This window comes from Perca fluviatilis, chromosome 2 (assembly GCF_010015445.1).
Source record: "Perca fluviatilis chromosome 2, GENO_Pfluv_1.0, whole genome shotgun sequence".
NCBI lineage: Eukaryota > Metazoa > Chordata > Actinopteri > Perciformes > Percidae > Perca > Perca fluviatilis.
In genome coordinates, this window is record NC_053113.1 from 3,294,469 (window position 1) to 3,307,037 (window position 12,569).

Consider the following 12,569-nt stretch of genomic DNA (forward strand, 5'->3'; position numbering starts at 1 on the left):
GGTGGTGCTCATCGCTTCTCGGCCTTTTGGCTAAGATCAAGTGTAGTATCTGTTCTTATCAGTTTAATATCTGATATGTCCTCTATCAGGGGACAACATATTAAATGGATTTTTGCCGATGGGAGTTGAAAAAGGGGCTTGCTCCGTTCGCTCCACGCATCGATCCGGTATTGCAGCGCGGCCGGGAACGGTGCACCCTTCTTCTGTCTTGTGTAAAACCAAATAACAATGCGCACCGAGCTGCCCCGTGGTTGTGCTTGATACTGGACCAAGCGCGACATGCGTCGCAGTGGCTTGCAGACTTCATGGCCGGGGGTTGTCACAAGAACCGCTCGTTTTGACTGAATGGTTTGACAGCGGGAACAGCCTGGCGTAGGAGACGAGGGCGTCCTTGTGCACCATGAGGGCACTCTGCTTACTACTGCCCCCTTTGTCTCTCTCTCCCTCGTGGGATACTACGATGGTCACAACGTATCCCACGTCGTTGCCGAAGCAGCCACCTGAACGTCTGACCCCTGCACCTGCCGATGATTGGTGGGGTTCGCCGCCTCTCTGCAACCCTATCCCTCGCCTCAGAGCGCACCAGTTCGGGGCAGTGGCAGGGACCCCCTTTTGGCGGGTGAATGCCAATGCTCCTCAGAAGGCCACCGCAGTGGGTCTTTAGTGCAGAGATTCATGTCTTTAACAGCTTGGGGCAACACGTGCAGATCAAAATGTGGTAACGCTTCACGAATTTGCGTGTCATCCTTGCGCCTCCTGGGTGCGTTTCTTCTCTGTTCCAAGTGTTCCGAGTTTCCACAAATCAGAGAAGGTGCGTTTTGATCGAGTTCAAGGTCCAGAACCAATCACACGAGTCCGGTTTTTTGCTCCCGACTTCATCCAATCAGAAGGCTCAATTCTTGCCGATTGAAAAATGTCATCCTCCATCTTGGATTCTCGCTTAGCGAGCCCCTCAATTCACATTACGGACCTGACGTCGACAGTCGAGTGAGTAAACGGTCCTTCGTATTTCTATTAAATATTAATGCAGAGCACTGTCGAAACTCGTATCACTGTCTGACGTTGCTCACGCCGATTTAACGCTGTGTTTTACGGTCCTTTGGGGAATATCTGATTGTTGTTAACCAGTGTTGTTGACGTACTGTACCGTAGCTACAGTACGCTGTTTGGCTAACGGGGACCCGACAGTGACACTCACGGAGGTAGACACTTGTTAATATTTGTATTAAATATGAGCGCAGAGCACTGTAGAAACTCATATCGATGTCTGACATCAGTCACACCGACTTAACGCTGTGTTTTACGGTCCTTTGGGGAATATCTGTGTGTTGTTAACCAGTGTTGTTGACGTACTGTACCGTAGCTACAGTAGCGCTGTTTGGCTAACGGGGACCCGACAGTGACACTCACGGAGGTAGACACTTGTTAATATTTGTATTAAATATGAGCGCAGAGCACTGTAGAAACTCATATCGATGTCTGACATCAGTCACACCGACTTAACGCTGTGTTTTACGGTCCTTTGGGGAATATCTGATTGTTGTTAACCAGTGTTGTTGACAGTACAGACAGTACAGTATTAAGTACAGTTAGCAAACTCATATTTCTGTCTGACATTAGTCACACTGTTTTTACAGTCCTTTTGGGGAGTGTTTGTTGTTAGCCACAGTGTTATAGACTATTACCTGGGTCAGCATGTTGGCTAGCCGCTAAGTACTAAATTTTATTTTTTATATATAAAAGATGTCGTGATATCTGTGATAATGTCATGAAACTGCTCCGATTAAAAAAGAATTAAAGAATGAAATAGTGCAGTTGTAAATATAGGGATGAGTGTGTGCTAACTGTGTTATCCTCTGTGTTATACATTCAGACATCTTCATCGTTCTTCGTATTTACTGTAAGTACCTATTTATTTCTTTTTATGTTGAAATATCTACTGCAGTATTCAGCTAATGTTAATTTATTTATGTAGATGGAGAATCCTATTTTCAGAAGGGCCCCTAACGGGACCCTTCTGCTGAAGGCTTCGGCCGGGGCCCTTGCAATACGGCCCCGGCCATCTGGCAGCCAGGCCCCCTACAGGGCCAAGAAGCCAGAGGAGGTGGATGCGGAGGCCTGGGCCCACGTCAACTCCGAGGGTGGCGACACCACAAACGCCACCCTCATCCTGAGCCGGTGGAAGGTCCAGTTTGGGAAATACCAGGGGAAGACCTTCCACTGGCTGCTGGAGAATGACGTGGGCTACAGCATCAATCTGGTGGCCTCCCACCAGAAGGAGCGAGAGAGGACAGGGTCTCAGTCCCCGCTGATGGCCAACAAGGTGTAGTACTTCAGTCTGAGTCATACAAAACAATTTAAAGAGGGATGATCTGATGACAATTTTAACCTCCCTTGGTGAATTTACAGGATGCTTTCACCCGCTACTCCTCGGCGTACCCTGACTTTGCGGAGGCAGTCAGGTTCCAGCGGGCGTTCGAGGAGGCGCGGGTGAAGTCCCTCCAGCCCGGGCAGGAGGGACAGGCACTTGTTGGCTTCGGGGACTTTAAATTTGAGACCCTGCAGAGCCTGTACGAGTCTGAGGACTCCAAAAAGATCCGGTAATTTGTTAAAACATTATTTCCATTAGAAATATAGCTGCCGTACTGAGCACCTGTCTGTACTGTGAACATTTTATGTGAAAAATTGTCTGATTTGTGCAGATTTGTCAACTACCTCCGGAGGAAGATGCCAGCTCCCGGCACGCAGATGGAGAACGCCGTCCAATATGTCCGTAACAGGGACAGACAGAGAGACAGGGCTGTTGCTGCATCCACCACCGCAACTGCTGCTGCATCCGCGCCACCACCACCACCAGCAGCAGCAGCAGCAGCAGCAGCAGCAGCCAAGCCTCTGTCTCGGCCGCAAGCCAGAGAGCCAAGAGTACCTCACAGTAAGTGTTTCAGTGTAAAGCGCTCTGTTTGATGTACCTGGATGTGTTTGTAATGTTGTGTCATTATAAATGTTGTTGTGTGTTTTTGTTATAGACCTCTTGGTTCTGCGCTTGCGGCCTTTGTCTCAGGGCGGCGTTCTCTGTCTGCGGTGGAAATGCAGGCAAAATTAAAAAAGATTATTCCCAAGCCTGCATTTCCAGGCAAGTCCAAAATACTAAGTTAAATGTTTATACTATTGTTTTCCCTGGGATCACTTTGTAAAGTTCTGTTCTCTGTGTGATTACAGCCTCTTCCTTCCAGCCCTTCAGACCAGCTCTTCCCTCCACTTCCACCCAGGAGCCCTCCGATGAAGAGCTGGTCAAGGCGGTAGTTGACTTGGAGAAGTGTAAGTAAACAGTCAAGTAATATTTTACAATTTGGCAAATTGTTTATGACGATGAAGCTTGAATTCATTGTTAACCGTTGTATTTATTTTGCTTAAAACTGTTTCCCTAATCAGAGGAGGAGAGGAAAACGACAGGTAGGTTTGTGTTAAATCAAAAACGGGTTACGTGGTGTCATTTTAAATCACTAACCGAGATGCTGGCAAATCACCTGTCATTCAAATCACTAACCAACATGCTGGCCAATCAATCATAATTAATCCCTAATCATTGTATGTGTAGAGTAACATTTACTTCTTCATACTTTAGTTACCTGTGTAATCTGTCTGCTGTCTGCATCACTCACTCAACCTCTGTAATGTGTTATCGTCAGTTTGTCTCGCCCCCGCTTTCTCAGCTTCAGTAGTAGTAGTAGTAGTAGTAGTAGTTTTTGTATGCAGCTTGGCTGAATGTGGGCCTGAATTTTTTTTTTACAAAGAATATACAGTATATGCAATGTACTGTCTATACATTTTTACTGAAACATTTTATTTCTCTTAAAGCCTCAGACGTACAGGCCCCTCTCTCGCTCCCGCAGCATCCACCTCCTCCCCCCTCAGCGGTGGCAGCAGCAGCACAGAAGGGGGCTGGTGTCTCTGCCGGGGACGAGCCCACGAATGAGGAGCTGCTGGAGGCCACACAGGACCACAACGAGCCCCTGCAACCTCCAGCAGCCATGGAGGTGACGCCGAGACACACCAGCTCCTGCGCCACATCCTGGAGCTGCCAGTCCCCCCACCTGGAGTGCAGGGTTAGCCAGAGCCAGCCGTCCTCCCTCCCCCGTCTCCTGCTGGCAGTTCTGAGGTAAAAACATATTACATATACATGTCCGTCAAAACATATCAGGCCTCTCTGCTGCCCTCAAACATACAGTGTTTTTCCTTTTAGATATTAAAGTGTCCTGTGTGTTTGTGTTGTTATCTCTCCAGCTGCTGCCTGCGTCCTGGCGGGCAGTTCTCACTGCGGAGCAGCAGCAGTGGATCGGCCGGGTGCTGTTTACCAGGAGCAGCAAGGGGAGGTCCCAGCTCATCAAGGAGCTGAACGTATGGTGGTACCCTCCCCAGACCCGGCCGATCTACACCCAGCCTCCCGCGTCCCCCGACCCCTTCTTTGCATGTCGGCTGTTCCTGTGGATGCCACACAGGATCTGGCATCTGCAGCTGACGTGCCCCCAGCCTTTGTGCACCGGTACCATGACAAAGGCTGGGCTGTACAGGACCATCCGGAGGGTCCTGGACATCGACGGCTGGTATCTCATGGCCACTGAGTACCTAGAGTGCCGTCGGTGTAAGAAGAAGGTCGGAGGGTGGTCACAGGGCATCATCAGGCAGCTGTCCCCCACCTACAGCTGCCAATTCCCAGCTGTACTTACGTACAAGTAAGAAATCTCAGTGTATGTTTAACATATTGTGTGGTGTATGTATATGTTTTGCTGTATATAATGTTTGTTTTGTTTCTGCAGGCTGTCCTGTGACCTTAGGGTGGTCGCACAGCTGAGGTCTCGCACTCTGGGTAACAGTGCTTCTCGGCTGTGCAACACCCTGCGGGAGGCGCACTCAGATGCCTGGATGCGGAGAGCTATCGCGTACCTCGGCGTGTGCGAGCAGTTCCTGGCCTTGTGCACGGTGAGGGGGCAGTTCCCACCACCACCCCAGATGCCCCCTCTCCCCTCCGCCGTCTGGCTGTTGACAGTCTACAGCCATGACGTCCTGACGCGGCTGGAGGAGTACAAGGCCAGGATCACGTCCACCTTGGGATCCATCCTAAAGATGGATTCCACTAAGAAGGCAAGTGAAGTTTGTGACCGTTTAATATTTTCATAGAGCTGCTTTTACGGCACAGTTGTGTGTTCATGGACTCACAATAACATGTACAATCTCTCTCCTTAAGGTGACGAAAAAGCTTGCAGGTACCGCTGAAGACACGGCCGCCTGGGTTACCAACGTGGGTAACGAGCACGGGCAGGTCCTCATCAGTGTCCTCACCTGCTCCGAGGGCACCGAGGGCCTGTCCCCCATGGCGGTCGGGTTGATGAGGCGGTACCGACTGCGGAGAAGTATATCCCCCAGCTGATCGTGGATCGCATACTGCTGCAGCCGAGACGGCGTGTCGAAGACAGCTGCCTTGTTTCAGGTGTGAAACTGAGACTGTTAATAGTAATGCTCATAATAATAAATTGAATTTATATAGCGCTTTTCATAGACTCAAAGTCGCTTGATAGTAATGACAATAGTAATGATAATGATAGTAACGCTTGATAATAGCTTTCATTATCATCATTATTATATTATGGACTATTATGTATACTTTTGAAGATGATTATAACATCATGAACACTGTACTTACATACATATATACTGTGTGTGTGTATATCTATCTATCTATCTATCTATCTATCTATATGTATGTATATGTGTGTGTGTGTGTGTGTGTGTGTATGTATGTTATAAAAATTAAACCACATTATGTTTCTTCTGTCACAGGAGTGGGGACAGCTCGTGGTGAGACTGGACATCTGGCACCTGATGCGGCGCTTCGCATCAGGTGTCACCACAGAGACCCACGAGCTGTACGCCCCCTTCATGAGGCAGCTGTCTCACTGCATCTTCGAGGTGGACTCGGGAGATGCCCGCCGTCTAACTGAGGCTAAGCGGTCCCAGCTGGAGGGGCAGCACGGGATGGTTGGCCTGAGTGACGCCGAGGTCGTCAGGAGGATCACCAGGGAGGAGTGGAGGCTCCACTGTCGTCGTCGGACACGTGGAGCCGAGGAGTCGACACTCCTCATCCAGGAACTCCTCGACACCTTCGGCGGACCAGCCGGGCACAACACCCTGGACATCCCGTTGCTGGATGCTCTCCGCATCCAGGAAATTTGGAGGACGCAGAGGCCCCACCTCAGCTGCATCCAGGACCCACCGGGCGTGCAGCTGTACACCCAGACGGGCAGGCTGACAAAGGGCGGAGTCAGCCTGCCCGTTTATCGCTGCGCGAGGGGCTCCACGTCTCTGGAGTCCTTCCACCTCCACCTCAACCGGTTCATCCCAGGTACTTGCATGTTTCTCACGGCTTGTGATCAAATAATCTGTATTCACATTTCATGAAAACTATGAATAATTTTCTATCTAAAACGTGCCTCCTCAGGGACGCGAGCCAGTGCTATGCACTTCCAGGCGTTCCTGGTCGATGGACTGGCGAGGTGGAACGAGGACCGCGCAGCAGCAGCTGCACCCCCGGTCGCGGCTGAGGAACAGGTGGGACCTCTGCACTCCTACAGTGGCCACCTCAAGCACGTCCTTAACCAGAAGAGCCAACGGGTGCTTGGCCTTCCCATGGTTAAGGACTTCACCAAGCCTGCTGAGTACACAGGTATGTGTGTGATGTGAAAAAACACTTTATTCTAACATGATAACTATGAGCAAAAGGAGCACTAACATATCCTTTGCTTTGTGTTTCTGCTGTATGACAGGGGAGCTCATCGGGGTTGAGTACCTGTACCAGCAGACGGGCAGAGTGCTTGAGGTTGTCAGCTTGGACCCTGACACTCCGGACGAGGCTGCTGCCATCGAGTCCCTTGGGGAGGACGAGGACGAGGGTATCGGGGAGGACGTTGAGGACCCAACGATCTTCGAGCCCCATACCCTCTCCGCCAGCACAGTGGCAGCAGCTCGGTCAGGTGATCCAGCTGACGCACCCCCGTCTGAGCCATCCGGTCCGGCCGCCCCTCAGCGACGTGCCTCTGCCGAGGCCCCAGAAGGTCCTGCTTCCACGCAGTCCTCCTCAGAGTCTGAGGTAAGTTCACTGACTACCAACTGATGTGTTCTTTTTTCTTTTTGTATATGTGTTACATGTTTTATGTTGTGCTTATGGAACATGAAATGAAGATGTGTGTAAATGATTATCCCTACGGGACATTAAATCAGATTATGACAGTATTAATAATAATAATAATAATAACAATAATAATAATAATAACAATAATAATGATCATAACAGAGTTATAAAATCATTTTATTTCAGACAAACTAAAGTACTAAATGTTTCCCAGTGCTCTTTTTACTTACAGTGATTTCCCTTTCTTGTGTTTCTTGTCAGGAGGAGATGGAGGGGCCTGATGGTCAGCCAGGATACCAGCATGTCCTGAGGCTGGCCCAGGCCCTGCTGGAAGCACGGAGCCTTCTGGGGCTTTCTGACAAGAGGGTAGACAGACTCATCGTGCTCTGGAATCGCCTGCCAGAGCACGACAGGGGGCGAGTCGACTACCCTCCCAGATTCCGGGAGAGGCAGCCTAAGGGGCGGTTCAAGGCAGGGAAGGGGAAAAACACCCCCTTCCCTGGAAAGGAGAGTCTCCAACGGTGAGACTCTTTGCAAATATTATTTTATTAATTATCTAATAAAAACATGCTTTAAAATAACCCACTCTGTGCTCTCTCTCACTGACTCTTTCAGTTGTCTTCTCGGACCGTACTCGGGCCCTGCAAGCTGGCCCAGCACCAGTCGCCTGGTGGAGGCCATTTGCAGCCAGCTCTGCCGGCTCTACCCTTCTGACACACGGGTTTTGGGGGTCAAGAGGACTAGGTGGTCCGTCCTCTTGCCGGACTACGTGGCCATCAAACGGCAGTGCTGGCCAGCCCGAGGCTGATGGCTCAGACGGACATCCAGCTCTTTGAGCTGAACCAGAGAACCCTGTCCAAGTGGTAAGAGTTTAACATAAAGCTGTGTTGATGTGTTGTAATCTGCGCTGTGATTTATCTTTTCATGAAAGCTCTAGAGTCTAAAAGCAGAATATGTTCTGTCTTCCAGGTTCTCTGAGCGCCAGAAGCAGCAGGGTCAGGCTGTGCTGCTGCAGGCAACTGGCATCGTGCCTGTGGCAGCACTGGCTGGGGAGCCTCTGCCTCCAGCAAAAGGGCTGTCCTGTGTCCAGGCGGGACAAGGACAGCCCTTTCACTTCAACGTCCCTGAGGAGCAGCCCGGCCCCTCAACAACAGGGCTGCCCACTCCTCCTCCTCCCCCCCCTCTTCCTCCAGATGGGGAGCAACCAGGACCCTCATCTGGGGGCCCTACGCCCACTCTTCGACCACTGCTCCCGGGTCCTGCTCCTCCTCCTCCCTCCTCCTCCTCCCCTCTTCCTGGACAACTGACTGTGCCCAGGACAACGCACGGCCACAGGAAGAGGAAGGCGGCCGAGGCTGCCGCTGCAGGGCTGGGACCACCGCCCGGGAGCAAACCCCGCCGGCAGATAATGCAGTACATCTGCCGATTGTGTGGCCAGCCCAAAAGGCTGGAAACTGGCCACACACGTGTGGGAGGCGTGGCGTACTGCGCAACTGCCGGCGGGAAATCGGTGGAGGAGTGGACTACGGAGAGGAAGAGGGAAATGGCCAGAGAACCAGGGGGCCCAGGGCTGTGATTTGTTTTATTTATTTTATTTATTTTATTTATTCTATATATTTTATTTATTTCCTTCCTTTTCTGTCTCCTTGGGGAAATGTTTTGTATTGTTCTGTTTAGTTTTCTTATTTTGTTTTGCTTTTATTAGTTATTGCGTCTCTGTGTTGGCGTTCTAACCTCTGGTGGATTTGTGAGGACTATGGTTAACTGCTCCTTCTCAGAGTAGAGGTAGAGGTTGTCCAATACCATTTTTTGCTTCCCTATTCTGATTCCTGAAATTGCATATCGGCCAATACAGAGTACCGATCAGTGTCATATATTTTGTTTGTTTTTTTAACAGCTGTATACTACTATCTCTGTATGGATGTGATATGATGTATAACAGCTGTATACTACTATCTCTGTATGGATGTGATATGATGTATAACAGCTGTATACTACTATCTCTGTATGGATGTGATATGATGTATAACAGCTGTATACTACTATCTCTGTATGGATGTGATATGATGTATAACAGCTGTATACTACTATCCCTGTATGGATGTGATATGATGTATAACAGCTGTATACTACTATCTCTGTATGGATGTGATATGATGTATAACAGCTGTATACTACTATCCCTGTATGGATGTGATATGATGTATAACAGCTGTATACTACTATCTCTGTATGGATGTGATATGATGTATAACAGCTGTATACTACTATCTCTGTATAGATGTGATATGATGTAATTAAAGGCTGCATTACAGTAAGGTAATGTACTTTTCTGAACTTACCAGACTGTTGTAACTGTTCTATTATTTGCATTTACCCACTTAGTCATTATATCACATTACTGATGATTATTTATCAAAATATTTCATTGTGTAAATATTTTGTGAACACTACAGTATTGTTCTGGCAAAGACTACTAGGAGGGTGCCTTATTTTAATGATTTAAGTGTCCTGCTCATTTTCAGGTTGATAATTGTATTTTATTATGCGTTTTAAAAAATAAAAGGTGCAGAACCACAACAGCTGGCTCTGGGGTCACAGAACCACAACAGCTGGCTCAGGGGTCACAGGTGCAGAACCACAACAGCTGGCTCAGGGGTCACAGGTGCAGAACCACAACAGCTGGCTCAGGGGTCACAGGTGCAGAACCACAACATAATGAGTCAGACTCATTGGTATTGGTGATTGGTGTCTTTGCACGCACGCCGCGGCCGGGGCCGGGGATCGAACCGTGAACCTCAAAACTTCAACAAAAGCCCCAAACTTCCCTGGCCCCCCTCCTTGCGAAAACAGAGAAGAATGCGCCATAACCTTTTCGCAGGGGCCATGCTAATCTTCTCTGTATCGTTCCAATTTTGTCATATGTGCTGCCTGAGCAAGCACATTAGACCCTCAGGTGCTGCCTACAATTTAAACCCCTTGTTGTCATACTGACACCTTCACAGCGGTGCAGGCTGGAGGTCCAAATTCTGTAGAAGTAAGTACTCTCCAATGTCACAATAGCAAGGGGTGAGGTCTTTCCCCCCAAGACATAAATGTCTTCTTGCAATTTGTTTAAACTGCCAGCTAATTCTGTGTCCATGTTTAATATAAAAAGGAAAAATCCAAAAATTCCCTGACAGTGGCAAGGCAGGGGGTGGTGCCCAATTTGCCCTTCAGGACAGAGGCTGGACTTGGGCCCCAGTTGCGCGCGTTGGGCTCTGATGGCCAGTAGGGGGTGCCACAGCAGATGCTCCAGTGGGCCAGAGTTTGACTTGTGTCTTATGTTTGGGTAAATGCATAGTTCTGAATTAGGCTCAGCCAACGACTGCCTGGGCCAGATTCTTTAGAAGGGCTTGTTTAGTATGTCTGACTGATTGTTGTTGTAGCCAGAAAGAACTCAGGAAGCTTCGAGCCATATGACCTTTCCCCCATGGCAGTACCAGTGGCTCTCTTTAACCAGCCTTGGGTGCTTCACCATGGAGCGCTTGGGCGGGGGTGCTAAGTAGCAGCTATTGTTATGCCCAATCAAAAGTACTGGACCATGACAAGTGATAACCGTCCGGGGAGGTTGCATCGGACAGCAAATAGGCGGTGCTCATCGCTTCTCGGCCTTTTGGCTAAGATCAAGTGTAGTATCTGTTCTTATCAGTTTAATATCTGATATGTCCTCTATCAGGGGACAACATATTAAATGGATTTTTGCCGATGGGAGTTGAAAAAGGGGCTTGCTCCGTTCGCTCCACGCATCGACCCGGTATTGCAGCGCGGCCGGGAACGGTGCACCTTTCTTCTGTCTTGCGTAAAACCAAATAACAATGCGCACCGAGCTGCCCCGTGGTTGTGCTTGATACTGGACCAAGCGCGACATGCGTCGCAGTGGCTTGCAGACTTCATGGCCGGGGGTTGTCACAAGAACCGCTCGTTTTGACTGAATGGTTTGACAGAGGGAACAGCCTGGCGTAGGAGACGAGGGCGTCCTTGTGCACCATGAGGGCACTCTGCTTACTACTGCCCCCTTTGTCTCTCTCTCCCTCGTGGGATACTACGATGGTCACAACGTATCCCACGTCGTTGCCGAGCAGCCACCTGAACGTCTGACCCTGCACCTGCCGATGATTGGTGGGGGTTGCCTCGCTTCTGTGCAACCCTATCCCTCGCCTAAGAGCGCACCAGTTCGGGGCAGTGGCGGGACCCTTTTGGCGGGTGAATGCCAATGCTCCTCAGAAGGCCACCGCAGTGGGTCTTTAGTGCAGAGATTCATGTCTTTAACAGCTTGGGGCAATACGTGCAGATCAAAATGTGGTAACGCTTCCGCAATTTGCGTGTCATTTTCGGCGGGGGCCCATGCTAATCTTCTCTGTATCGTTCCAATTTTGTCATATGTGCTGCCTGAGCAAGCACATTAGACCCTCAGGTGCTGCCTACAATTTAAACCCCTTGTTGTCATACTGACACCTTCACAGCGGTGCAGGCTGGAGGTCCAAATTCTGTAGAAGTAAGTACTCTCCAATGTCACAATAGCAAGGGGTGAGGTCTTTCCCCCCAAGACATAAATGTCTTCTTGCAATTTGTTTAAACTGCCAGCTAATTCTGTGTCCATGTTTAATATAAAAAAGGAAAATCCAAAAATTCCCTGACAGTGGCAAGGGCAAGGGGGTGGTGCCCAATTTGCCCTTCAGGACAGAGGCTGGACTTGGGCCCCAGTTGCCGTTGGGCTCTGATGGCCAGTAGGGGGTGCCACAGCAGATGCTCCAGTGGGCCAGAGTTTGACTTGTGTCTTATGTTTGGGTAAATGCATAGTTCTGAATTAGGCTCAGCCAACGACTGCCTGGGCCAGATTCTTTAGAAGGGCTTGTTTAGTATGTCTGACTGATTGTTGTTGTAGCCAGAAAGAACTCAGGAAGCTTCGAGCCATATGACCTTTCCCCCATGGCAGTACCAGTGGCTCTCTTTAACCAGCCTTGGGTGCTTCACCATGGAGCGCTTGGGCGGGGGTGCTAAGTAGCAGCTATTGTTATGCCCAATCAAAAGTACTGGACCATGACAAGTGATAACCGTCCGGGGAGGTTGCATCGGACAGCAAATAGGCGGTGCTCATCGTTTCTCGGCCTTTTGGCTAAGATCAAGTGTAGTATCTGTTCTTATCAGTTTAATGTCTGATATGTCCTCTATCAGGGGACAACATATTAAATGGATTTTTGCCGATGGGAGTAGAAAAAGGGGCTTGCTCCGTTCGCCTCCCGCATTGACCGGTATTGCAGCGGCGGGAGGAACGGTTGCACCTTTCTTCTGTCTTGTGTAAAACCAAATAACAATGCGCACCGAGCTGCCCCGTGGTTGT

The 12,569-nt window shown here is 49.5% G+C and overlaps 3 protein-coding genes, 4 non-coding genes and 1 pseudogene across 7 annotated transcripts; 6 read left to right on the plus strand and 2 right to left on the minus strand.

Annotated features, from left to right (window-relative positions):
* Positions 1-10: 10 nt before the first annotated feature.
* Positions 11-201, plus strand: LOC120554580. The gene has a single exon (XR_005638520.1). It is a non-coding gene; the product is annotated as a U2 spliceosomal RNA (small nuclear RNA).
* Positions 202-962: 761 nt separating this feature from the next.
* LOC120571257 lies at positions 963-4,036 on the plus strand. The gene is made up of 9 exons (XM_039820116.1): positions 963-987; positions 1,874-1,900; positions 1,976-2,323; positions 2,410-2,600; positions 2,703-2,932; positions 3,027-3,133; positions 3,220-3,318; positions 3,433-3,453; positions 3,859-4,036. The coding sequence occupies exons 3-6, from the start codon at positions 1,976-1,978 to the stop codon at positions 3,101-3,103; spliced, it is 846 nt and encodes a 281-aa protein (XP_039676050.1). The 5' UTR covers positions 963-987; positions 1,874-1,900; the 3' UTR covers positions 3,104-3,133; positions 3,220-3,318; positions 3,433-3,453; positions 3,859-4,036.
* LOC120544755 lies at positions 3,513-5,428 on the plus strand. The gene is made up of 6 exons (XM_039778718.1): positions 3,513-3,518; positions 3,894-4,037; positions 4,112-4,159; positions 4,285-4,733; positions 4,818-5,142; positions 5,246-5,428. Exons 1-6 carry the CDS (start codon positions 3,513-3,515, stop codon positions 5,426-5,428), a joined length of 1,155 nt encoding a protein of 384 aa, XP_039634652.1.
* Positions 5,429-5,447: 19 nt separating this feature from the next.
* On the plus strand, positions 5,448-7,994 carry LOC120544772. The gene is made up of 6 exons (XM_039778719.1): positions 5,448-5,488; positions 5,900-6,400; positions 6,497-6,721; positions 6,822-7,144; positions 7,448-7,707; positions 7,802-7,994. The coding sequence occupies exons 2-6, from the start codon at positions 5,938-5,940 to the stop codon at positions 7,992-7,994; spliced, it is 1,464 nt and encodes a 487-aa protein (XP_039634653.1). The 5' UTR covers positions 5,448-5,488; positions 5,900-5,937.
* Positions 7,995-10,031: 2,037 nt separating this feature from the next.
* Positions 10,032-10,129, minus strand: LOC120554403 (annotated as a pseudogene).
* A 696-nt stretch (positions 10,130-10,825) lies between these two features.
* Positions 10,826-11,016, plus strand: LOC120554577. Its single transcript, XR_005638519.1, has one exon. It is a non-coding gene; the product is annotated as a U2 spliceosomal RNA (small nuclear RNA).
* A 506-nt stretch (positions 11,017-11,522) lies between these two features.
* Positions 11,523-11,629, minus strand: LOC120554380. Its single transcript, XR_005638390.1, has one exon. It is a non-coding gene; the product is annotated as a U6 spliceosomal RNA (small nuclear RNA).
* A 695-nt stretch (positions 11,630-12,324) lies between these two features.
* LOC120554643 lies at positions 12,325-12,515 on the plus strand. Its single transcript, XR_005638542.1, has one exon. It is a non-coding gene; the product is annotated as a U2 spliceosomal RNA (small nuclear RNA).
* The last annotated feature ends 54 nt before the right edge of the window (positions 12,516-12,569 follow it).